General features: G+C 43.9%; 1 protein-coding gene across 3 annotated transcripts in view; it reads right to left on the bottom strand.

Moving 5' to 3' along the window:
• Positions 1-20,309, bottom strand: part of TTPA (alpha tocopherol transfer protein) — a 59,176-nt gene extending 38,867 nt beyond the window's left edge. For 2 of the 3 annotated variants that reach the window (XM_033933435.1, XM_033933433.1), the window contains exon 1: positions 19,928-20,302. In XM_033933435.1, coding sequence (XP_033789326.1) covers positions 19,928-20,131 — 204 coding nt within the window. In that variant the 5' untranslated portion in view covers positions 20,132-20,302. Of the gene's footprint in view, positions 1-19,927 lie in introns of all 3 variants that reach the window. The other variant, XM_033933432.1, reaches the window with a different exon arrangement.
• Between the last annotated feature and the right edge of the window lie 237 nt (positions 20,310-20,546).

Genomic DNA, 20,546 nt, shown 5'->3' with positions numbered 1-20,546 from the left:
TTATAAACAGAACTTATTAATTTTTCATTAAATTTTGAAAGTGGCTATAAATTTAATTAATTTAAATGATAAATTTGGCTATGAAAAATTTCTGTGGTGCCCCCCTTCCCTTGATGCCCTAAGCACGTGCTTACTTTGCTTGTAGGGATAATCCAGCACTGCTAGATCGGATGGGAGACAGAGGAATGCAGGATGGGGGAGAGAGACAGAAAAAGTTAGAGTGGTGGGAAGAGAAAGAAAGAGACATCTGCATCAGAGAGGAGGGTGAGAGAGAGACAAGGGCAATAATGTTCAGGAAGGGGAAAAAGTAAGCAGTAATGATGGTGTGGAGGGAAGACAGGGACAAACAAAGTGATTATACGACTATTTTCAGATGATAACTAAACTGTTCAACGTTATTAAAACACATGCAGACTGTGAAAAAATTGCAGGCAGACCTTAGGGAATTGGAAGACTGGGCGTCCAAATGGCAGATGAAATTGGGAAGAATAACCAAGATCATAGCTACCAGATGTTAGGGTCCATCTTGGGGGCCAGAACCCAAGAAAAAGATCTGGGTGTCATTGTAGACAGTATGGTGAAACCTTCTGTCCAATGCATGATGGAGGACAGAAAGAGCAAACATGATATTAGGAATTATTTAAAAAGGGATGGTTAACAAGACTAAGAATGTTATAATGTCTCTGTATTGCTCCATGGTGCGACCTCACCTGGAGTATTACGTTCAGTTCTGGTCTCTTTATCTCAAGAAAGATATAGCGACACTAGAAAAGGTTCAAAGAAGCCTCACTTCGGTGCCAGGCAAAATGGTAGAAACGATTATAAAAAATAAAATTGCCATTTTACCTGACGGCAAGCACTCATTTTTAATGCACTTCTGCATGACATCTTTTATTGGTTATTGTTTGAAGTTTGGCAAACACCTATTTTAAAGGAAGTATTTTCCAATACTAATCGATATCATCTTTGGAGGCTGAAACATGTTGGCCGAAACATGTGCATGTCGAGTCATTGGATGTCCAATATAACAACTGGGTGAAATTCAAACAGAAAAAGTTCCCAAAAGACTATGTCATTGGATGTATCATTGTGTCATTGGATGAATAAAGATTCTAACACTATCAGATGAGTTGGAGGACACTTTTATTGGTGCACATCTATCTGATTTGGACAATTCCATTCTTTTTTTGGAACACGTAGACAAACATGATTTAATGAGACAGAGTCAGCATGGGTTCAGCCGAGGGAGATCTTGCCTCACAAATTTGCTTGACTTCTTTGAAAGATAAAGGTGAGCCGGTTGATATAGTGCAGGGCTCGAGATCTACTGTAGGTCCTTGAGATCTACTGGCAGGCCAGGTTTTCAGGATATCCGCAATGCATGCATGAGAGAGATTTGCATACCAAGAAGGCAGTGCAGGCAAATCTTTCTCATGCATATTCATTGTGGATATCCTGAAAACCTGGCCTGCCAGTAGATCTCGAGGACCGGACTTGGGTAGCCCTGATATAGTGTATCTAGATTTTCAGAAAGCTTTTGATAAAGTTCCTCACAAGAGGCTCCTGAGAAAATTAAAGAGTCATGGTATAGGTGGCAAAGTTCAGTTGTGGATAAGGAATTGGTTATCGAATGAAAAACAGAGGGTAGGGTTATGGTCATTTTTCTCAGTGGAGGAGAATAAACAGTGGTGTGCCGCAGGGGTCTGTACTGGGACCGGTGCTATTTAACTTATTTATAAATGATCTAGAAATTGGAACAACAAATGAGGTGATTAAATTTGCAGATGACACTGCACTGTTCAAAGTTGTTAAAACGCATGCGGACTGTGAAATATTGCAGGCGGACCTTAGGAAATTGGAAGACTGGGTGTCCAAGTGACAGATGAAATTTAATGTGGACAAATGCAAAGTGACACGCATTGGGAAGAATAACCTGAATCACAGTTACCAGATGCTAGGGTCCATCTTTGGGGTTAGAGCCCAAGAAAAGGATCTGGGTGTCATTGTAGACAATACGATGAAACCATCCACCCCCAGTCCACCGCCGCTGTTGCCTGCCAGCCTCCCTCCTTCCCTCCCTCCAGCGCTGATTCAAACCCCCCGTCTGCCCACTCGCTGTCGCTGCACCTTCTTCTTGCCGCCCAGAAGCCTTCTTCCCGACGTCAATTCTGACGTCGGAGAGGATGTTCCGGGCCAGCCAGGCAGCGATTGGCTGGCCCGGAACATCCTCTCCGATATCAGAATTGACGTCAGGAAGAAGGCTTCTGGGTGGCAAGAAGAAGGTGCAGCGGTGGCGGGCGGGGGTTTGAATCAGCACTGGAGGGAGGGGAAGCGATCACCTGTCCTGTTGTCCCCGCACACAGCTTTGGGATGCTGTCCCTGAAAACGGGACATTTTGGCATCCCAAAGCGGTGTGTCGGGACAACGGGATGGTCGGTCCAATAACAGGACAGTCCCATTGAAAACAGAACTTATGGTCACCTTATCTACATACCTAGTGATCAAATCTCCCACTATAATGGCTGTCCTAACCCTTCCCTCTTGGGCAGAAGCCCCTGGAGACAAATTCTTGGTACAGAAGGACATTATATCCCCTGGTGGGCAGGTCCTGGCTACAGGGTTGCCTCTTGCTTCACCAGGGTGATGCTCTCCTTTAAGAGGGCCTCCCTCCTCCGAGGCAGCACACAGGCTTCCAGACTGGAGGTGGGACTTTTCTACAATGTCCCTGTAGGTCTCTTCTATGTACCTCTCTGTCTCCCTTAGCTCCTCCAAGTCTGCTACTCTAGCCTGAAGAGATCGGATCCGTTCTCTGAGTGTTAGGAGCTCTTTACACCGAGTACACACATAAGACCTCTCACCAACTGGGAGATAATCAAACATGGAATATGATAAGGGGAAAGCTCTCAATGTGGACTACTGTTATTTTCTTTAATCCAGGTTATTATCAATAGGATCTCATTGTATACAATAGACCCTTGCTAAAATAGCACAAGTTTAGTAGTAAAATAATACGAGGGCTGTTCAAAAAGTATCAGACCTTCATTTTTCTTGCATAAACAAAGCTAGGGAGGTGTGGTTTGGTACACGTATGTAGGCGATCCTAATGCACATGCTTGAATTTTTTCCCGCCTACAGAAGCTGTCAGTCGCCAGCAGACTGCCGATGAGTGAGGAAGTGTAAATGAGTGCCATCTGATTTTCATTTTTAGCAAAATGACAGAAAAGTTGAACAACACTACTGCATTAAATTTTGTGTAAAGCTTGGTGATTTCCAAGTGGAAATGATCCGCAAGATTCAATAGGCCTTTGGGGACAAAATAATGTGCACTACACAGATAAAGGAGTAGTACAAACCCTACAGAGATGACCACACATCAATGGAGAGTGAAGCACGTTATGGTAGGCCTTCAACATCTAGATATGAGATCGTCATTGACCAAGTGAGGACCCTGGTGATGCAGGATCGTTGAATCACCAAGGGGTACTACCAAGAGGTTCTGTGTTGCCTTTGTAACAGTGTGAGATGCAAACAGCTGGACCTATGGGTAGTGGGCAATTGGCAGCTCCATCACGATAATGCACCTGCTCATTCTTCACATTTGATATGGATTTTCCTGGTCAAACACAACACACCTGTGATTCCTCAGGCTCCAACTCTCTGTGTGACTTCTGGATTTTCCCCTGAAAGGGACCAGATTTCAGTCAAGAGAAGACATCATGTATAATGTGACAGACCAGTTGAGAGTAATCTCAAAAGAGGCATTCCAGTGCTGCTTCCGACAGTGGCAGAACCGTTGGAAGAAGCATGTGGCAGCCCAAGGGGACTACTTTGAAGGAGATTAGTATAAGATTGTTGTATCAACTGGCACAATGGGTAAACCTTTTTGTTCACTGGCTCCTCTACTGACTAAGACTGTTTCTTACTCTCATAAGGCTCCCTGGTACCTTCCTTATCACAGAAAACTGAAACAGAAATGCTGAACCCTGGAGCGTAAATGGAAAAAAAAAATCAAGATCTCCTGCTGATAGACAGTCATGGAGGGATAGTATCAGGTTTTATAATGCAACATTAAAAAAAGCTAGGAAAAGTTTCTACGGTGATAAAATGATCAGATCCAACAATCAAAGTAACACCTTGTTTAACATCTGGCGCTCGTTAATTACTAACAATGACTTGCCAATACACTCTTCCTCTCCAGTAGCGGATGACTTAGCAAAATTTTTTAATGAAAAGGTGGCTGTTATAAAAAAGACTCTTTTCCATCATTAATTTCTTATAATTCTCTGGTGTCGGGTGATACTAATCCAATCGCAATTCCAGCAAATAGAATCTGGACAGCCTTTGAGTATGTATCTGAGGCCCAGGTCGCAAACCTATGTAATTAATTAAGATCCTGCAAATGTGCTCTGGATCCATTCCCTTCATATCTCTATGAGAAAATTCCTACTCAGGCCATTTCATCTCTTAGCATACTTATTAATTCTGCCATATCAGGTCTTTTTTCTGCAGAGATGGGTCACATTGTTCTGTCCCCACTATTGAAAAATGCTGACTTAGACCTATCCTCACCATCTAGCTATTGACCTATAGAGAATATAACTCTACTGACCAAAATGTTAGAGTCCATTATATCTGCTCCGCTTTCATCATATTTAGAGAGATTTTCCATTCTTTTATCTTGCCAACATGAATTCAGACCTAATCTCAGTACTGAATCTCTACTGATCTCATTAATCTCTAAGGTTCAGCAATTGCAAGCGTGCAATAGGTTTGCAATTTTGCTACAATTTGATCTATTGGTGGCCTTCGACGTCGTTCACCATGATATTTTGATTTACCAACTTTCTCAGATAGGTTTTGATTCCACAGTCTAAGACTGGTTTTCAAAATTCTTACGATCTCACTCATATACTGTTAATATGAATGATACCATGTCATCCTCTTGGAAGCTTTTATGTGGAGTCCGCAGGGATCACCTTTATCACCTATTCTTTTCAACATCTACATGACTACTTTGAAGCTTTTCCGTTTATCCCCCTGCTAAACACTGTTTACTTATGCAGACAATATCTTTATTCTCCTTGAGATAGACTCGAATCTCACTAACCTCGTTGGGAATATAATAGAATGTATAACAAAACTTTAGTCTTACTGTACAAATGAAACTGACCGAGTACAAAACAAAGTTACTTTGGCTTGGCTCAAAATTAAGAGCAGCTACCTTCGTTCATTCTGTTGCCTTCAGGATCCTCACTGCAGATTGAATTCTCAAGTAAAGTTCTGGGTGTCATTATAGATTCAACAATTTCATTCAATGACCATCTTAATTCTCTGGTAAAAAAATGTTTTTTAGTCTCCATATGTTGAGGAAAGTGAAATCCTGTTTCCATCAACAACACTTTACTTTCCTTGTTCAATCAATCATCCTTTCGAGGCTGGATTATTGTAATTCGGTCTTTAAGCTTGACCAAGAAAAGCTTTCAAAGACTTCAACTGATCCAGAATACTGCTGCTAGGCTGATCTTTGCAAAAAGTAAATTTGATCATGTCTCTCCGCTCCTGCAAAAACTTCATTGGCTTCCAATAATTTCCAGGATTTATTTTAAATGTGCCTGCTTAACATTTAAGATCTTGCATGGCATCCTTCCTCCTTTAATTCTCCTGTCCTGGAATTCTATAAGATCTGACATTACCAGATCTACTCAAAAATGTAAATTGTCCTTTCCTACGTTGAAAGGCGTTACCTACATTGGCAAACTAGGGAAGCCTCTACTTTTCAAAATTACTGAGCTGTGGAATAATTTTCCCATTCAACTGCGCGATCTGGGCTCTTTCCAACCATTTCGAAAACATCTGAAAACTTGGCTATTTTCAAAGTTGTAAATTCTGCTCCTCTTCATACTATTCCAAATCCATATTGTATCTGTTCTCCTTTCTAATTTCTTGTAAATCGTGCCGAGCTCTACTGTTATAGAGAAGATGTGGTATATAAGCCTAAGGTTTAGTTTAATTTATCTGAATACAAGTATTTTTTTATGAATAAAGGTCTGATACTTTTTGAACAGCCCTCATACAGCTTAACTGCCAGTAGTTACACTTATGGATAGATGAAATTCCAAGTAGGGATGTGCAGGCCAAATTTTTTGTTTGGTGTAGATTCCCATGCTTGTGCGATTTGTTTTATTCTGATTTTCATTTTAGGAGCAATTCCATTAATAGTGCATAAGTGGATTATTTGAGTACGAGGGACCACTGAAAAATTCTCAGCCCAATCAAGAAGAGAATGATGTGGAGCCTTAGAACTTACAAGTTATTCTACACTTTTCTTGACACTTTTCATTTCAATGATATGAAATGAAATGAAAAGTGTCAAGAGAACGGTGTCAAGAAAAGTGTCAAGAGGACGGTGAGAGTCTTGAATGAGACAAGGTGCTAGGAGGTGGACAGAGATTGAAAGAGGTAAGACTGTAGTTCCCTGAAAGGAGGAGATAAAATAGTGGTATGATAATACAAAGCTCAGAGGCAGATACAATTGAGAGCTAGAGATGAAGATTATGCTGGGAGTAATGGAGATAAGAGATTGAGAGGGATGGGGACAGCAAGGAAGATCTTGAGAGAGACAAACTAGGGGTACTAGAGGAAGAGGTGGGGGAAGATGGAACTTTATAGAATGATAGTGAAATGTGAGAGATAGAGAGAAGTAGTGCTGGAAAGAAAACATAGATGTAGAGAAGAGGATAACAAGAAGTGATATGTAGGCAAGTGTGGTATAAGTTGGGGGTGGGGTTGAGATAAGGAAGGTAAAATGTACCATCAGCACTAACATAAGATGGGTTAAACAGGAATTGTGCTGCTATCTCCTGGATGACATATCGAATTAAGCTCCTCTGAAACTGGTAAGTGTTAAAAATCCCATGGTGCCTTTTGCAAAAGCAGAAATCATTCCAGAGTTATAGGCATAACTAGACCAAATCCATTTTAGAAAATTAATCTTCAATTGTGTTATTGTATTATTTAAAATAAGTGTAGATTATTGAAAGAGTATATACATGGAGGGGCATAATCGAAAGGGACGTCTAAGTCCGTTTACGTCCATCTCGCAAGTCGTCCAAAGTAAAAAATAACTTAAGACACATTTTCGAAAAATACGTCCAACTTTTTTTTTGTTTCGAAAATCATCTAATTATACGTCCTGCCGATCTGATTGTCCAAGCTGCTAAATCATCCATCTTTATACCACATTTTCGTCCAAGTCCAAAACGTCTAGAACAAGCTCTGTTGGATGTGGGAGGAGTCTGCAAAGTGATGGACTGAACACTCAGACATGCCATCTAAATAGTGGGGTACCTTAAAGGGCACTGCTGTGAACTTCACAAAAAGGATGCCATGTCTTCTCCTCACTACAGCTCCCTTATAGATCATGGTGAGCCCCCCAAACCACCTTAAGAATCCCCTAGACCCACTTACCTACCACCTCAATAGTGCTTATGGCTGCAGGAGCCACTTATATGTCAGTACAAAAGGGTTTTGGGGGTGTATAGGGGAGTGCACATGTTTAAGTATCAATGCAGTGATTACAGGGGCTTATGGGCATGGGTCCTCCTCTCTATTGGTCCCTAATCCACCCCCAAGATGACTTAAGCTGCCTCTGTGCTAGATGACTAGGCTTTCCTATGCCAGGTGGCCAGGTGATGATGGTCTGGAGGCTGAATTTTAAAGATGTGATTAATATTTTAATGGGGGGTGGGGGGGTCAGTGATCACTGGGGTAGTGTGTGGGGGTCTGTTTTATGTGTTTGCAATGCTTATCTGGTGAGTTTAGGTGGGTTTTTGTGACTTAGACCACGTTTTACATGGTCTAAGTCACAACGTCCAAGTTCCGTTGATCATGGGCTGTATAACTTGGGTTATACATTCTGTACGACCAAGTCTAAGTCGGCCCATGTCCCGCCCAACTCCCGCCCTCGACACTCCTCCCAAAACGCCCCGTTTAGCTTTGGTTGTTCAGCTGCACTATGAAGGCCTAGGTCGTTTAGAAATACGTCCAAAACCTGTTTTTAGTATCGGCACTTGGACGTTTTTGAAAAATGTTCGTCCAAGTGCCGACTTAGGCCAGTTTTTGGACGTATTTCTCTTTCGATTATGAGCTCCATATTGATTAATAAATGGGTGGGTGGCTGGAATAAAAAGATTGATTTTGAATTTCTGTAAGTTGAATGTGCTTTTCTTGACTTGTTATATGTTCTTAAACTTGTGTATTGCACTGTTAATATTTTAAAATTAATAAAGATTTATAAAAAAAAAGAAAATTAATCTTCAAGAATACAACCTCACACAGATTTTAATAGCCGAGTCTATCACTGATGCTACTGTCATAGGTCTTACTCAGTTTAGTTTTAATCTGCAACCCCTTCCCACTTAGGACCCTTTTAAGGGCATTTTCAAATCACTAAAAATGTCAAAAAACAACATAAATTGGCACTTGGATGTTTTTCTCACCAAAACGTCCAAGTGCCGATTTTCAAAATCATCTTTCTGGACTTCTTGCGAGGCATCCTAACTGCTGTGTTTTTGTTTGTTTATTTATCTCCTGTCCTTATCCAGGGCGAGTAACAATTTTACATGCAAATCACATCAACACAACCCTTACTTTAACCAAAATACACACATACATGCAATGTATAAAAATACAAGTGACATACAAATTGCTTCAACAGCAAGCATTGGAATACATCAGAGTATAAAAATGCCTATGATATAAAAGTCACTACCATGACGAGTATCATTAAAACCAATAACACAAAGCAGATCAAGGAATACAACATGACCTGCACTCTATACTCAACAGTCACCACTACTGCTCCCTTAAGCACTCTTATACCCCATATTTCATCATACAGAACAAAAGTCTTTTCAATGTGTTCTTAAAGTTCTGTTTGTGTGTGTGTGTGTGTTTTAGAGGTGTGTTCTGGGTGGGCTTAGTCTTGGACATCTTGAAGTAATAATCAAACCTTTCCCAAGACGTCCTGGACGGAACTTTTATGTTCTGAGCTAGACCTGTTTTAAAAACATTTAAGTGCCCAAACTGACCATATGACCACTGGATGGATTACACTATGACCTTCCAACACTACCTCAGTGGTCATTGATACCCTCCCACCCACCCCATAAATCTGAATGAAATAGTGCATACCTGACTCTAAAACAGCAGCACCAAGTATGGGAAATCCTGGGAAATCCTTGTAGAGCATCACACAGGTGTTTTATGTAGCCTAATGAGTGGGCTTGTGAGCTAGAGGCCCATAAGCCACTCTAACCACTACATTTATGGTTGAATTTGTAAGCCCACCAAAACCCACTCAAATCCTACTATACCGCCATATAGGTGCTACCTGCAGCCATAAGGGCTATTGGGGTGGTAGACAGGTAGGTACAGCAGGTTCAGGGGAGTTTTTAGAGGGCTCAGCATACATTAGAAGAGGGGTTATTATGGTGAGATATACTTTTGACACCCTTTATGTGAAGTTCACAGCAGTGCCCTCTAAGGCGCCCCACTGCTCTATTGACTTCTACATGTGGCCAGTTCATTACAATGCTGGCCCCTCCCACATCCAAATGGTCTGGATTTGGATGAACTTGGATGGTTTTATGGTCAAAAATAGCAAACAAAGTTGGCCATCCTAAGGGTGGACATCCTGGCGGCCAAGACATCTAAGCAGGAGATTAAAAAAAAAAAAAGTCATGCAGTGTTGCTGGCTTTGAAAAAGCACAGTTACTTATCGTAACAGTTGTTATCCAGGGACAGCAGGCAGCTATTCTCACAAGTGAGTGACGTCATCCGACGGAGCCTCGATGCGGATGCCTCACAAGCATACTTGCTTGAAGAAACTCGAAGTTTTGAGTCGCCTGCACCGCGCATGCGCGAGTGCCTTCCCGCCCAGCGCAGAGCGCGTCTCCTCAGTTCAGATAGCCAGCAGAGAAGCCAACCCGGGGAGGTGGGTGGGAAGTGAGAATAGCTGCCTGCTGTCCCTGGATAACAACTGTTACGGTAAGTAACTGTGCTTTATCCCAGGACAAGCAGGCAGGCATTCTCACAAGTGGGTGACCTCCAAGCTAACTAAAGTGGGATGGTGGGAGAGTTGGCAACTTAGGAGAATAAATTTTGCAATACTGTTTGGCCAAACTGTCCATCCCGTCTGGAGAAAGTATCCAGACAATAGTGAGAAGTGAAGGTATAAACCGAGGACCAAGTAGCAGCTCTACAAATTTCCTCAATAGGTATAGATCTGAGGAAAGCTACAGAAGCTGCCATTGCTCTGACCTTATGGGCTGTGACTTTACTGTGAAGGGGTAATCCAGCCTGGGCATAGCAGAAAGAGATACAAGCCGCCATTCAATTGGAGATGGTACGCTTAGAAATAGGATGTCCCAACTTGTTCGGATCAAAGGAGACAAAAAGTTGAGGAGGAGCAGTTCTGTGTGGTTTGGTGCGTTCCAAGTAGAAAGCCAAAGCACATTTACAATCCAGAGTATGAAGAGAAACTTCTCCAAGATGAGAATGAGGCTTTGGAAAAAACACTGGAAGAACAATGGATTGGTTAAGATGAAATTCCGAGACCACTTTAGGAAGGAATTTTGGATGCGAAGAACCACCTTGTCATGATGGAACACTGTAAAAGGTGGATCTGCAACCAACGCTTGGAGCTCACTGACTCGTCGAGCAGAAGTGAGGCCAATGAGAAACACCACTTTCCAAGTGAGATACTTCAGATGAGCCTTGTCAATTGGTTCAAATGGAGGTTTCATCAGATGAGTAAGAACAATATTGAGGTTCCAAACTACAGGAGGCGGTTTGAGAGGAGGATTGACATTGAAAGTCCTTTCATGAATTGGGAAACCACAGGATGAGCCGCGAGGGGTTTCCCTTCAATAGGCTGATGGAAAGCAGCAATTGCACTAAGAGGCCAGAATGAGAAAGGTGCAAAAGATAGTCCAAAACTGAAGATAAGGAGGAATGTTGAGGCTCCTTATGATGAGAAAAACACCAAATAGAAAATCTAGTCCATTTTTGGTGATAGCATTGTCTAGTAGTAGGCTTCCGTGAAGCTTCCAAAACATCCCTCACAGATTGGGAAAACTGGAGAGGAGCTATGTTGAGAGGAACCAAGCTGTCAGGTGGAGAGACTGCAGGTTGGGATGAAGCAGAGATCCCTGATGCTGTGTAAGCAGAGAGGGAAAAACTGGTAGAAGGTATGGCTCCCTGCTGCTGAGTTGAAGTTGAAGGGAGTACCAGGGTTGTCTGGGCCACCAAGGAGCAATCAGAATCATGGTGGCATGGTCGGTCTTCAGCTTGACCAGCGTCTTATGAATGAGAGGGAATGGAGGAAACGCATAAAGAGATTCGTCCAGTCCAGAAGAAAAGCATCTGCCTCGAGGCGATGAGGAGTGTAAATCCTGGAGCAGAACTGAGGCAGTTTGTAGTTGTGGGGCGCTGCAAAGAGGTCGATCTGAGGAGTCCCCAACAGAGAGAAAATGTGATGAAGGGGCGTGGAATGGAGAGTCCATTCGTGAGGCTATAGAAGACGACTCAAGTCCGCCCCCTGAATGTAGACAGCTTTGAGGAAGGTATTGAGGCGAATTGCCCAATCCCAAACTTTCAGAACTTCCTGACAGAGGGAGGCAGATCCTGTGCCTCCCTGTTTGTTGACATAATACATGGCAACCTGATTGTCCATTCGAATGAGGACTACACGGTCGTGAAGAAGATGCTGAAAAGCATTGAGAGTGTTGAAAATCGCCCTGAGTTCCAGCAGATTGATATGACACTGACGATCCGTACTGGTCCAATAGCCTTGAGTACGGAGACCATCTAGATGAGCCCCCAAGCATAAGTTGAAGAATCTGTCGTGAGAACTTTCTGATGTGGGGGCGTGTGAAAAAGTAAGCCTCTGGATAGATTGGAAGAGAGCATCCACCAGCGAAGAGACTGTGTCAGAGCAGGAGTGACCTGGATGTGTCGAGTCAGAGGGTCGGAAACCTGCGTCCATTGAGATGGCAGGGTCCACTGAGGTATTCTGAGGTGAAGTCTGGCAAAAGGAGTCACGTGTACTGTGGAAGCCATGTGACCCAGAAGAACCATCATGTGCCTCGCCGAGATGGATGGGCGAGAGGACACTGAATGACAAAGATGGAGAAGAGCTTCCAGATGTTGTTGAGGAAGGAATGCTCTGAGTTGGACTGTGTCCAGAACAGCTCCAATGAATTGAAGAGTCTGAGAAGGCTGTAGATGTGATTTTGGAAAGTTGATTTCAAATCCCAGACTTTGCAGGAACCAGATAGTCTGCTGGGTCGCTACTACGACCCCTTGAGACGTGGAATCTTTGAGCCAGTCATCGAGGTATGGAAATACTTGAACACCATGGTTCCTGAGAGCTGCGGTCACCACTACCAGGCACTTGGTGAATACTCTGGGAGACGAGGCCAGGCCGAAAGGGAGTACTCTGTATTGATAATGCAGATTTCCCACCCGAAATCTGAGGTACTGACAGGAGGCCGGATGAATGGGAATGTGTGTGTAGGCCTCCTTGAGATCTAAAGAGCATAACCAGTCGTTCTGCTCGAGGAGGGGATAAAGAGATACCAGGGTCAACATGCAAAACTTTTCTCTGACTAGAAATTTGTTGAGCACCCTGAGATCCAGATTGAGTGGAACTGGCTCAATAACTCGAAGCTGAAGCAGAACTTGAGCTTCCTGAAGAAGAAGGGCGGTCTGGGAGGAATTGGAAGGATACTCTCTTGGAGGATGTTCCGGAGGAACTTGATGGAAATGAAGAGAGTATCCCTCCCTTATGATGGAAAGGACCCAGAGGTCAGTCGTAACAGTTGTCCATCGGTGGTAAAAATGATGGAGACGACCTCCGATAGGGGGAAAACGGGAAAGGGCAGAACGATGGAGGTTATGCTCTGTTCTAGGCAGTCAAAAAGGCTGAGGAGCCTTAGATACAGCAGGCGGCTGAGGCTTTTGCTGCTTCTGGGGATCCTGCCTCTTGACAGGCTTACGAGTAGAAGGAGCCTGCTTTGTGGAAAACGCCACTGATAGATTTGAGGAGGGCGTGTAGGTCGAGAAGGAACCGGCTTCGGCTTCGTTTTGAGAATAGATGCAAAAGACTTCTCATGGTCAGACAGTTTCTTGGTGGCTGCCTCGATGGACTCATCAAAGAGGTCATTGCCTGCACAAGGAACATTAGCCAGCCGGTCCTGCAGGTTAGGATCCATGTCGATAGTACGAAGCCAAGCAAGATGTCGCATGGCCACAGAGCAAGCAGTAGCTCGAGCAGTTAACTCAAAAGCATCATAGGATGACTGGAGAAGATGCAGACGGAGTTGTGATAAGGAAGCAATAACTTCTTGGAACTCAAAGTGAATACGAGAATCCTGATAAGGCATAAACTTTGGAAGAATGGAAAGAACTCAAAATAGGTGATGAAATGAAAATTATAGTTGAGGACTCTGGAGGTCATCATCAAATTCTGGTAGATGCGACGACCAAATCTGTCCATCGTTTTACCTTCCCTTCCCGGAGGGACAGTAGCATACACCTGGGAAAGATGAGATCTTTTCAAAGAAGATTCAACCAGAAGGGATTGATGAGATAATTGAGTATACCTAGAGTCCAATTTGCCTGGAACAGCTGGAATGGTATAAGGAGATTTCAGACAGCGGACAAAGGTTTGATCCAAAAGCTTATGGAGAGGAAGCTTGAGAGATTCAGCCGGAGGTTGAGGGAGATGCATGGTCTCGAGATATTCCTTGGAGAACTTCGAGCCAGTATCTAACTGAATATCCAAGTCAACTTCCATCTGACGAAGGAAAGATGAAAAGGAAAGTTGATCCGCCAAAGCCTTGCCTCGAGAAGGACTCGAGGAGGTCGAGGCAGCTTGGTCCAGTGAAGATGGAGACCTGGACGAAGAAATGGAAACCACCGGGTCCTCGAGGTCCGGAAGCAGAAGGCTCGATTGAGGCGGTGGAGAAAACTGAAGAAAAGGCTGCTTGCGGTGAGGCAATGCATGCCTGGATGAATGCCTCGATCTGTGATGCGAGCTGTGCCTTGAAGCAGGCCTCGAGGATTGAGGAGAACGTGCCTCAGTCGAAGCCCCCAGAGAATGGATAGGGCTGGAGGCTGTGGAACGAAGCAGTGGAGGCTGAGAAGAGGAACCTCGATGCACTCGCAAAGACTCTGCTCCTTGCTTCGAGTGTGAGGGTTCCCGTTGAGGCACTGGCAAAGAATCTGCTCCTTGTTGTCCGTGCCAAGATGCCAGACCAGACACTCGCAGAGACTCTGCTCCCTGCAAAGAGTGTGCATGAGACTGAGACATAGGAGGCGGCTCGACCTCGCGGGAGACCGCTGAATGCCCAAGCTTGATTTGTGAGAGAAGCTTCAGCCCCATGGTAGTAAAGAGCTGAATGAACTGCTTCTCCAAAAAGGTCTGGAACGAAGCCGGCAAGGATGGATCCGCGTCTCCAACGGGACCACCTGCACGGGCCTCATGTTCCCTCGAGGCAGTGTGAGAGTGCTTTGACTTAGAAGTCTTAGGCACTTTAAGCACCACCTTGGGAATGGGCTGCTGCCCTATCTGACCTGAAGAGACAGAGGAAGGCATCGCAACAGGCGTCGAAGACAGAGCCGGTACAAACGAGGCAGGTTTGATGAGGCTCGGAGTGGAAGCTGTGGGTACCTGGGGGTACTGATAGATAGGACCCTGAAGCCGTTGGCTCAATGCGCAGCGGCGGCAAAGAAAGCAAACAGGATGTTAGGCATGATAAAGAAGGGAATCACGAGTAGATCAAGGGAGGTCATAATGCCGCTCTATAGAGCAATGGTCAGCCCACACTTGGAATACTGTGTCCAACACTGGTCTCCATACCTGAAGAAGGATATAACACTGCTGGAGAGGGTGCAGAGGCGAGCGACGAAGCTAGTAAAAGGTATGGAGAACTTGAGCTACAAAGATCGCCTCAGAAAACTGGGATTATTCACCCTTGAAAAGAGAAAACTGAGAGGGGATCTGATAGAGGCTTTTAAATTGCTAAAAGGAATCGACAAAATGGAGCAAGCTCACTCACCAGCAGGGGGAAAGGTTGGTGAGCAAGTATCAGTGTTATTCACATTGGCAAATGCGACCCAGACCCGGACCAGAGGTCATGGCTTGAAGCTGAGAGGGGACACGGCCAGGACAAATGTCAGAAAGTTCTGCTTCACACAGCGAGTGGTGAACGCCTGGAACTCTCTCCCGAAAGAGATGGTGGAGGAAACCACCATTCTAGGATTTAAGGGAAAATTGGACGCACATCTTCTTGCAGGACACATTGAGGGATACGAATGACTAATGTATTTGCCAGGGTATGCCTGGCTGAGCCGCCGTGTGTGCGGATCACCGGACTGGATGGACCCCAGGTCTGATCCGGTGTAGGCATTTCTTATGTTCTTATGTTCTTATGGATGAAGTCGAGGGCGAGGCACCCTTCGAAGACGAGAGTTCCATCAAAGACTCTGAAGAGCTGCTCCCACAGGATACGACGACGCTTAAAAGCACGAGTCTTAAGTGTTGAGCAAGGCAGGCACGATTTCGGGAGATGTTGAGGCCCAAGACACCGAAGACAGCGTCGATGAGGGTCCGTGAGGGAAATCGCGCACAAGCACTTGGAACACTTTTTAAAACCGGTTGCAGGCCGGGACATAGGCCGAAAAAGCGCCGCCACAAGATCAAAGCTGTGGGGCTGCGGCTGCGATGCCTGCCCGGTCGAACGAATGGAAGAAAATATATATATATATTTTTTTTTTTAAAGAAAAGAATAAAGAAAAAACAGCGATTCGTGACAAAAAGAACACAAAACCGCGGTCGTAGAGAAGGCACAAGTGGAATTAGTTCACGCAGAGAGTCAAAGACGGACTTCTCGGCTCCGCGGAAAAGTAAGAACTGAGGAGATGTGCCCTGCACTGGGCGGGAAGGCATTTGCGCATGTGCGGTGCAGGCGACTCGAAACTTCGAGTTTCTTCAAGCAAGTATGCTTGTCAGGCGTCCGCATCGAGGCTCCATCGGATGACGTTACCCACTTGTGAGAATACCTGCCTGCTTGTCCTGGGATAATGCCTGTTTCTCTGCCACTGACTTTGAACGTCTTGCGGGAAACATCCATAGTCTGACTTAAACATCCTATTGAAAATGCCTCTCTTTGTGTCTGTTCCATGCATGCTTGAATTCTATACTGACTGACTACTAACAGCTCTGATCTGTTCCTCCGCTATACAAGTACGCTTCTAGAAATTTGGAAATACAAAGAAAAAAAAAAAAATCAAAAGTAGCACACCTTGAATCCAGGATAAAGTCTAGATCATTTTGCCAAGGGCTTTGCCCATACAGAATGATTTGGGACCCTAAGAAATATGCTATCACTGAAGAAACACAAAGCCTTTATCCTATAGCCAAGACATGCTGTCCGGCAGATTCACTTTATGAGCCATAATGAATAGTGCAACACCTGTTAAAGAATCTAATTATCTTCAAAAAGATTGTCTCCTAATGCATGCCTTGTTATCTATATTGTCAAAGCAGCAGACTAACAAATTTTTGAACTTGTCTGGATAAGATATTTTCACCCAGGCAGTCCAATAATGCCCTGTTTCATTCCTACTAATGCTGACTGAGATCTCTAGAAGTGTAGAACCCTGAGCTGGAAACAACATTTGGTAACTAATTTGGATGTACATCACTTTTCACAACACCAGCTCAGTACACTTCTCCCTCCGTATTTTCTGTGATAGGGGATTAACAGAACCCCAAATACAGAAAAATCACAAATAACGTTTTCATATGTTATTCAGTTTTCTATTTAAAACCATTGTGAATATAATGAAACCGCAAATAACATGGTGGAAGACTAGGTCTGTTCCTGAAGGAGAGGCACAACACTGTGAAGAAAGTGCTGAAATCAGCAATTTTTTCTGTAAACACTTGGAGCCAGCAAGCTAAAACCCGTGAATAATCTAAACCGCGAATGCTGAAACCGCAAATACGGAGGGAGAAGCGTATACTAATGTAGAATATTACATCAACAAAGCACTGATATTGGTCATTTTGATTTCCCCAGTGAAGGAAAGATGAGTCAATGCCCCTTGGGGTTCATGCATGTTGAAATTAGGACAAAATATTTATAGCATTCTCCAAGGATAAACAAACAAACAGAAAGAGTATCTTTGTTGGCCAGTTAATGGGTGCAATGTTGGTGCTGCTCTCTTCTAATCAGAAAACTTAAGATTTGGTTTCCTGTTTAGTTTCTTGTTCCAGTTTAACATAGGAGCTGGGAGAGATGGAGAAGCAGCACATCCTGCACTGTGTCGTACCACACAGAGCCGGTGTTAATATGTTGGGATCCAGGACAGAAATTTGACAAGGGGCTTCTTTCAGCTTCAGACAGGCTTGGGGGTCCCCTGTAGCATAAGAGCTCCATGACAATTACCCTGCTTTCAACTTCACTTCCATGTGGTTCTCAGTACAGTCCTCAGGACTAACCTAGCCAGTTGTTTTCAGAATACTGACAATGAATATACATGAGATAGATTTGCATACAATGTAGTTAATCCATGCAACTTAATCTTATTCATATTCATTGTAGGTATCCTGAAAACATGACTGGCTGAGCACTGGGTTGAGAATCCTTGGATTAAGCCAGTGATTCCCAAAGTGAGTTCTCCAAAAATCTAGGATTCTGTGAACTCTCTTTAGGGGTTCCACATCACTCCTGCCTATGCTGGCTCTGCTGACAAAATGGCTTCTGGGAGCTCCCATGGCAGCCTCCTCACAAGACTGCTGTGGAGGTCTAGGCAGCCATTTTGAAATTGGAGCCGACATGGGTAGGAGCACTGCGGTTCACTCCTGCTCAGGCCAGCTCCAATTACAAAATGGCTGCTGGGACCTCTAGTGGTAGTTTTGCAATGGAAGGTCCTGGCAGCTGTTTTGTCAGCCCAGCCAGCAAGGGTAGGCGTGACTGGGGATTGATCCTGTCCCCTCTACACTACCAACAACATAGGCCTCGGAGGGAGGCCTATGTGTGGTTCCAGGAAAGGGGATTCCTTATGTGTGTGGAGGGAGGGGAGGGGGGGAGACAGTGAGGTTCTTCGGTGTATGAAAAAGTATTTTCAACATAGGGAAAAAGTTTGGGAATAACTAGTACTTCCCACACCCCTTACAAAAAAAAAAAAAATAAAACCCAAAACACTTTGCCAGCTACTGCTAGAAATAAAAATGCTATGGCCATGAACACTTATTTGATGCAGTGTTTGTATTGTGCCTCCTCCTGATCTCCCTTTAACTAGCTACTGCAAAATGGTAAACATCAATGTGACCGCACACTGGGTGAAAGTTCCACCTAGGACTGGTTTAGGGGAAATGGCAGGCTATTCTGATAACTCTTGAGTTGCATGTGTGCTCTGCCACAGCCCAGAAATATTTGCTCCATTGATTAGTCAAACACTGTCAGGTAACCTTCAGTCACTGCCCTGGCTGACTTGAGAGGTCAAACAATACTGGAGGTTTTCAAACTGCCTTTTTCTGCTATCTGGTATTTCTGATGAGCTACTCTAGATCTGTTTATGTATTTTTATAAAGCTTCCATAGCTTGCTGAGATACCAGAATGGCTGTTCTAGATGCCTGGCTGGCATTCTAATTTCTGTGATGCACATGGATAGATGTTTCAGGTCTTCTTGGGAAGTTAAATATTGATATAGGAACAGAAGCTGAACTTTATTTTGGCTGACATACAGTTCAAAACAGATTCTAGTCCTTGGAAAAAGAATCCATTTGCAGAAGGTGGAAGCTGCTACTTTGTAAGATGTGACAATAAAAATATCAAATTGCAGGTATCATTATAAAGTCTCTCTCACCCATACACAAGTGTGTTATGCAAAAGTCCTTAAGTAATGATTTTAAATGGCCAAAGTTTTCAACAAAGCAACAAGAAATATATTTAGACATTTAGTAAAAACTGAAATAATTTACCCCTCTCCTTTTTTATTGTGCTATTTTTGAATTCTGAAGAAATTGCTTTGAAAACTCCAGTTTTGTCTTTTTACTTTTTCACTGACCACTTGTAGGTAGATCAGGGTACATCTTGGCATACCACCCTCACTCCTCCCCCCCCCCCCACACACACACTTCTACAGAGCCCCATGCAGCTACTACTATCAGTTATGCAAAGGCTACAATGATCTGAATAGAAAGCCGAGGAGAGCTAAAATGGTGTTGGGATCAAGTCGTGACTGAAAAACTGAGGCATGAGCAGGTCAGAAAACATATTAACCTTTATTTAAACTTTCTTCCACCTCCTCTCCCCCCCCCCAAAGGTGGCTATCTCCTTTTGCCCTTCCTTCCCCGACACCCCCTACATTCCAAAATAACACCCCAGATTTACTGCTGCGTAATAATTATTCAAATTTTCTTAATACCTCCAATAGGACCCATTTGCAATATTAACTATATTTTTACTTCATTTTAACGGTAGTTCTCCTTATACATTAAAAAAAAATTAACCGGATCTCATTGCTATTTCTAACGCTGCCAGATTTCCGAATTTTGAGGGAACCCGGTAATTTTACCAGACCCAATTTTGAGAGCTATGTGAAGAGTGTCACAGGAGAAGGCTGTCTGTTCCCTCCCCCTCTGAGCAAACTAAGATCATCCCTAATTATGCTTTTCACCTCTGTACATGTATTAGACACGTAGTATCTTAGACACGTGTTTGCCCCTCGACTGCTTCACCCAAACCCTAAACACAATCCTGAACTTTTGTGTCGGAAGTTATAACTGATTTCCTTCCCCTTAGCCCCTCCTGTTCCTTTCTTCAGCATTTTTTTTTTTTTTTTTTTTGTTACCTTGTAAGCTAGATCGATGTTGAAATCCCTGGCTCTGAGGAAGGGCAGTAAGAAGTCGTCAGCCAAGCCAAGTGGCCAGTGCTCACTCTCCCCTTGGGCTCGCTGTCTTAGAAGCTCGATGGCCTTTCTAGCCACCTTAGAGTGGTCGGGCAGCTCGTTGAGTTTCGGGTCTCCCCTGCTGAAGTCTACTGGCTCCTCTGACATACTGCGGCGGTAGCAGAAGCCGGGAATGAGTGCAGAATACCAGGGGCAGGCTGTGCATAGCGCACCCCTCGCCTTGCGCTAGTCAAGCAGATCCAGCATTGCTGGTGCCAGTAGCACCACATAGTTTTTAGCTGTGCATTGTTTCTAAAGGGGAGGAGAGAGAGGCTGTGGCTAAAAATGAAGAGAAAAAAAAAGATTAGGAGGAGGGAATAACAATTAGGAAGGCTAGAAGCTAACAGGATGAGGTCTGGGTAAAACTAGGATTTGGAGTTCCTGGTTTTTGTTTTTTACCTTGTTCTAACAAGGATGCAGCATTTAGGATTTCACTAGCACTTAAAACTGCTAGGTGGGTGACCCTGAGCACCATATTTTAACAATATCACAGACTGCTCATCACATTCTCTCCTCTGCCCTT

This window comes from Geotrypetes seraphini, chromosome 2 (genome assembly GCF_902459505.1).
Source record: "Geotrypetes seraphini chromosome 2, aGeoSer1.1, whole genome shotgun sequence".
Classification (NCBI taxonomy): domain Eukaryota; kingdom Metazoa; phylum Chordata; class Amphibia; order Gymnophiona; family Dermophiidae; genus Geotrypetes; species Geotrypetes seraphini.
This window is presented reverse-complemented; position numbering and strand designations above follow the sequence as displayed.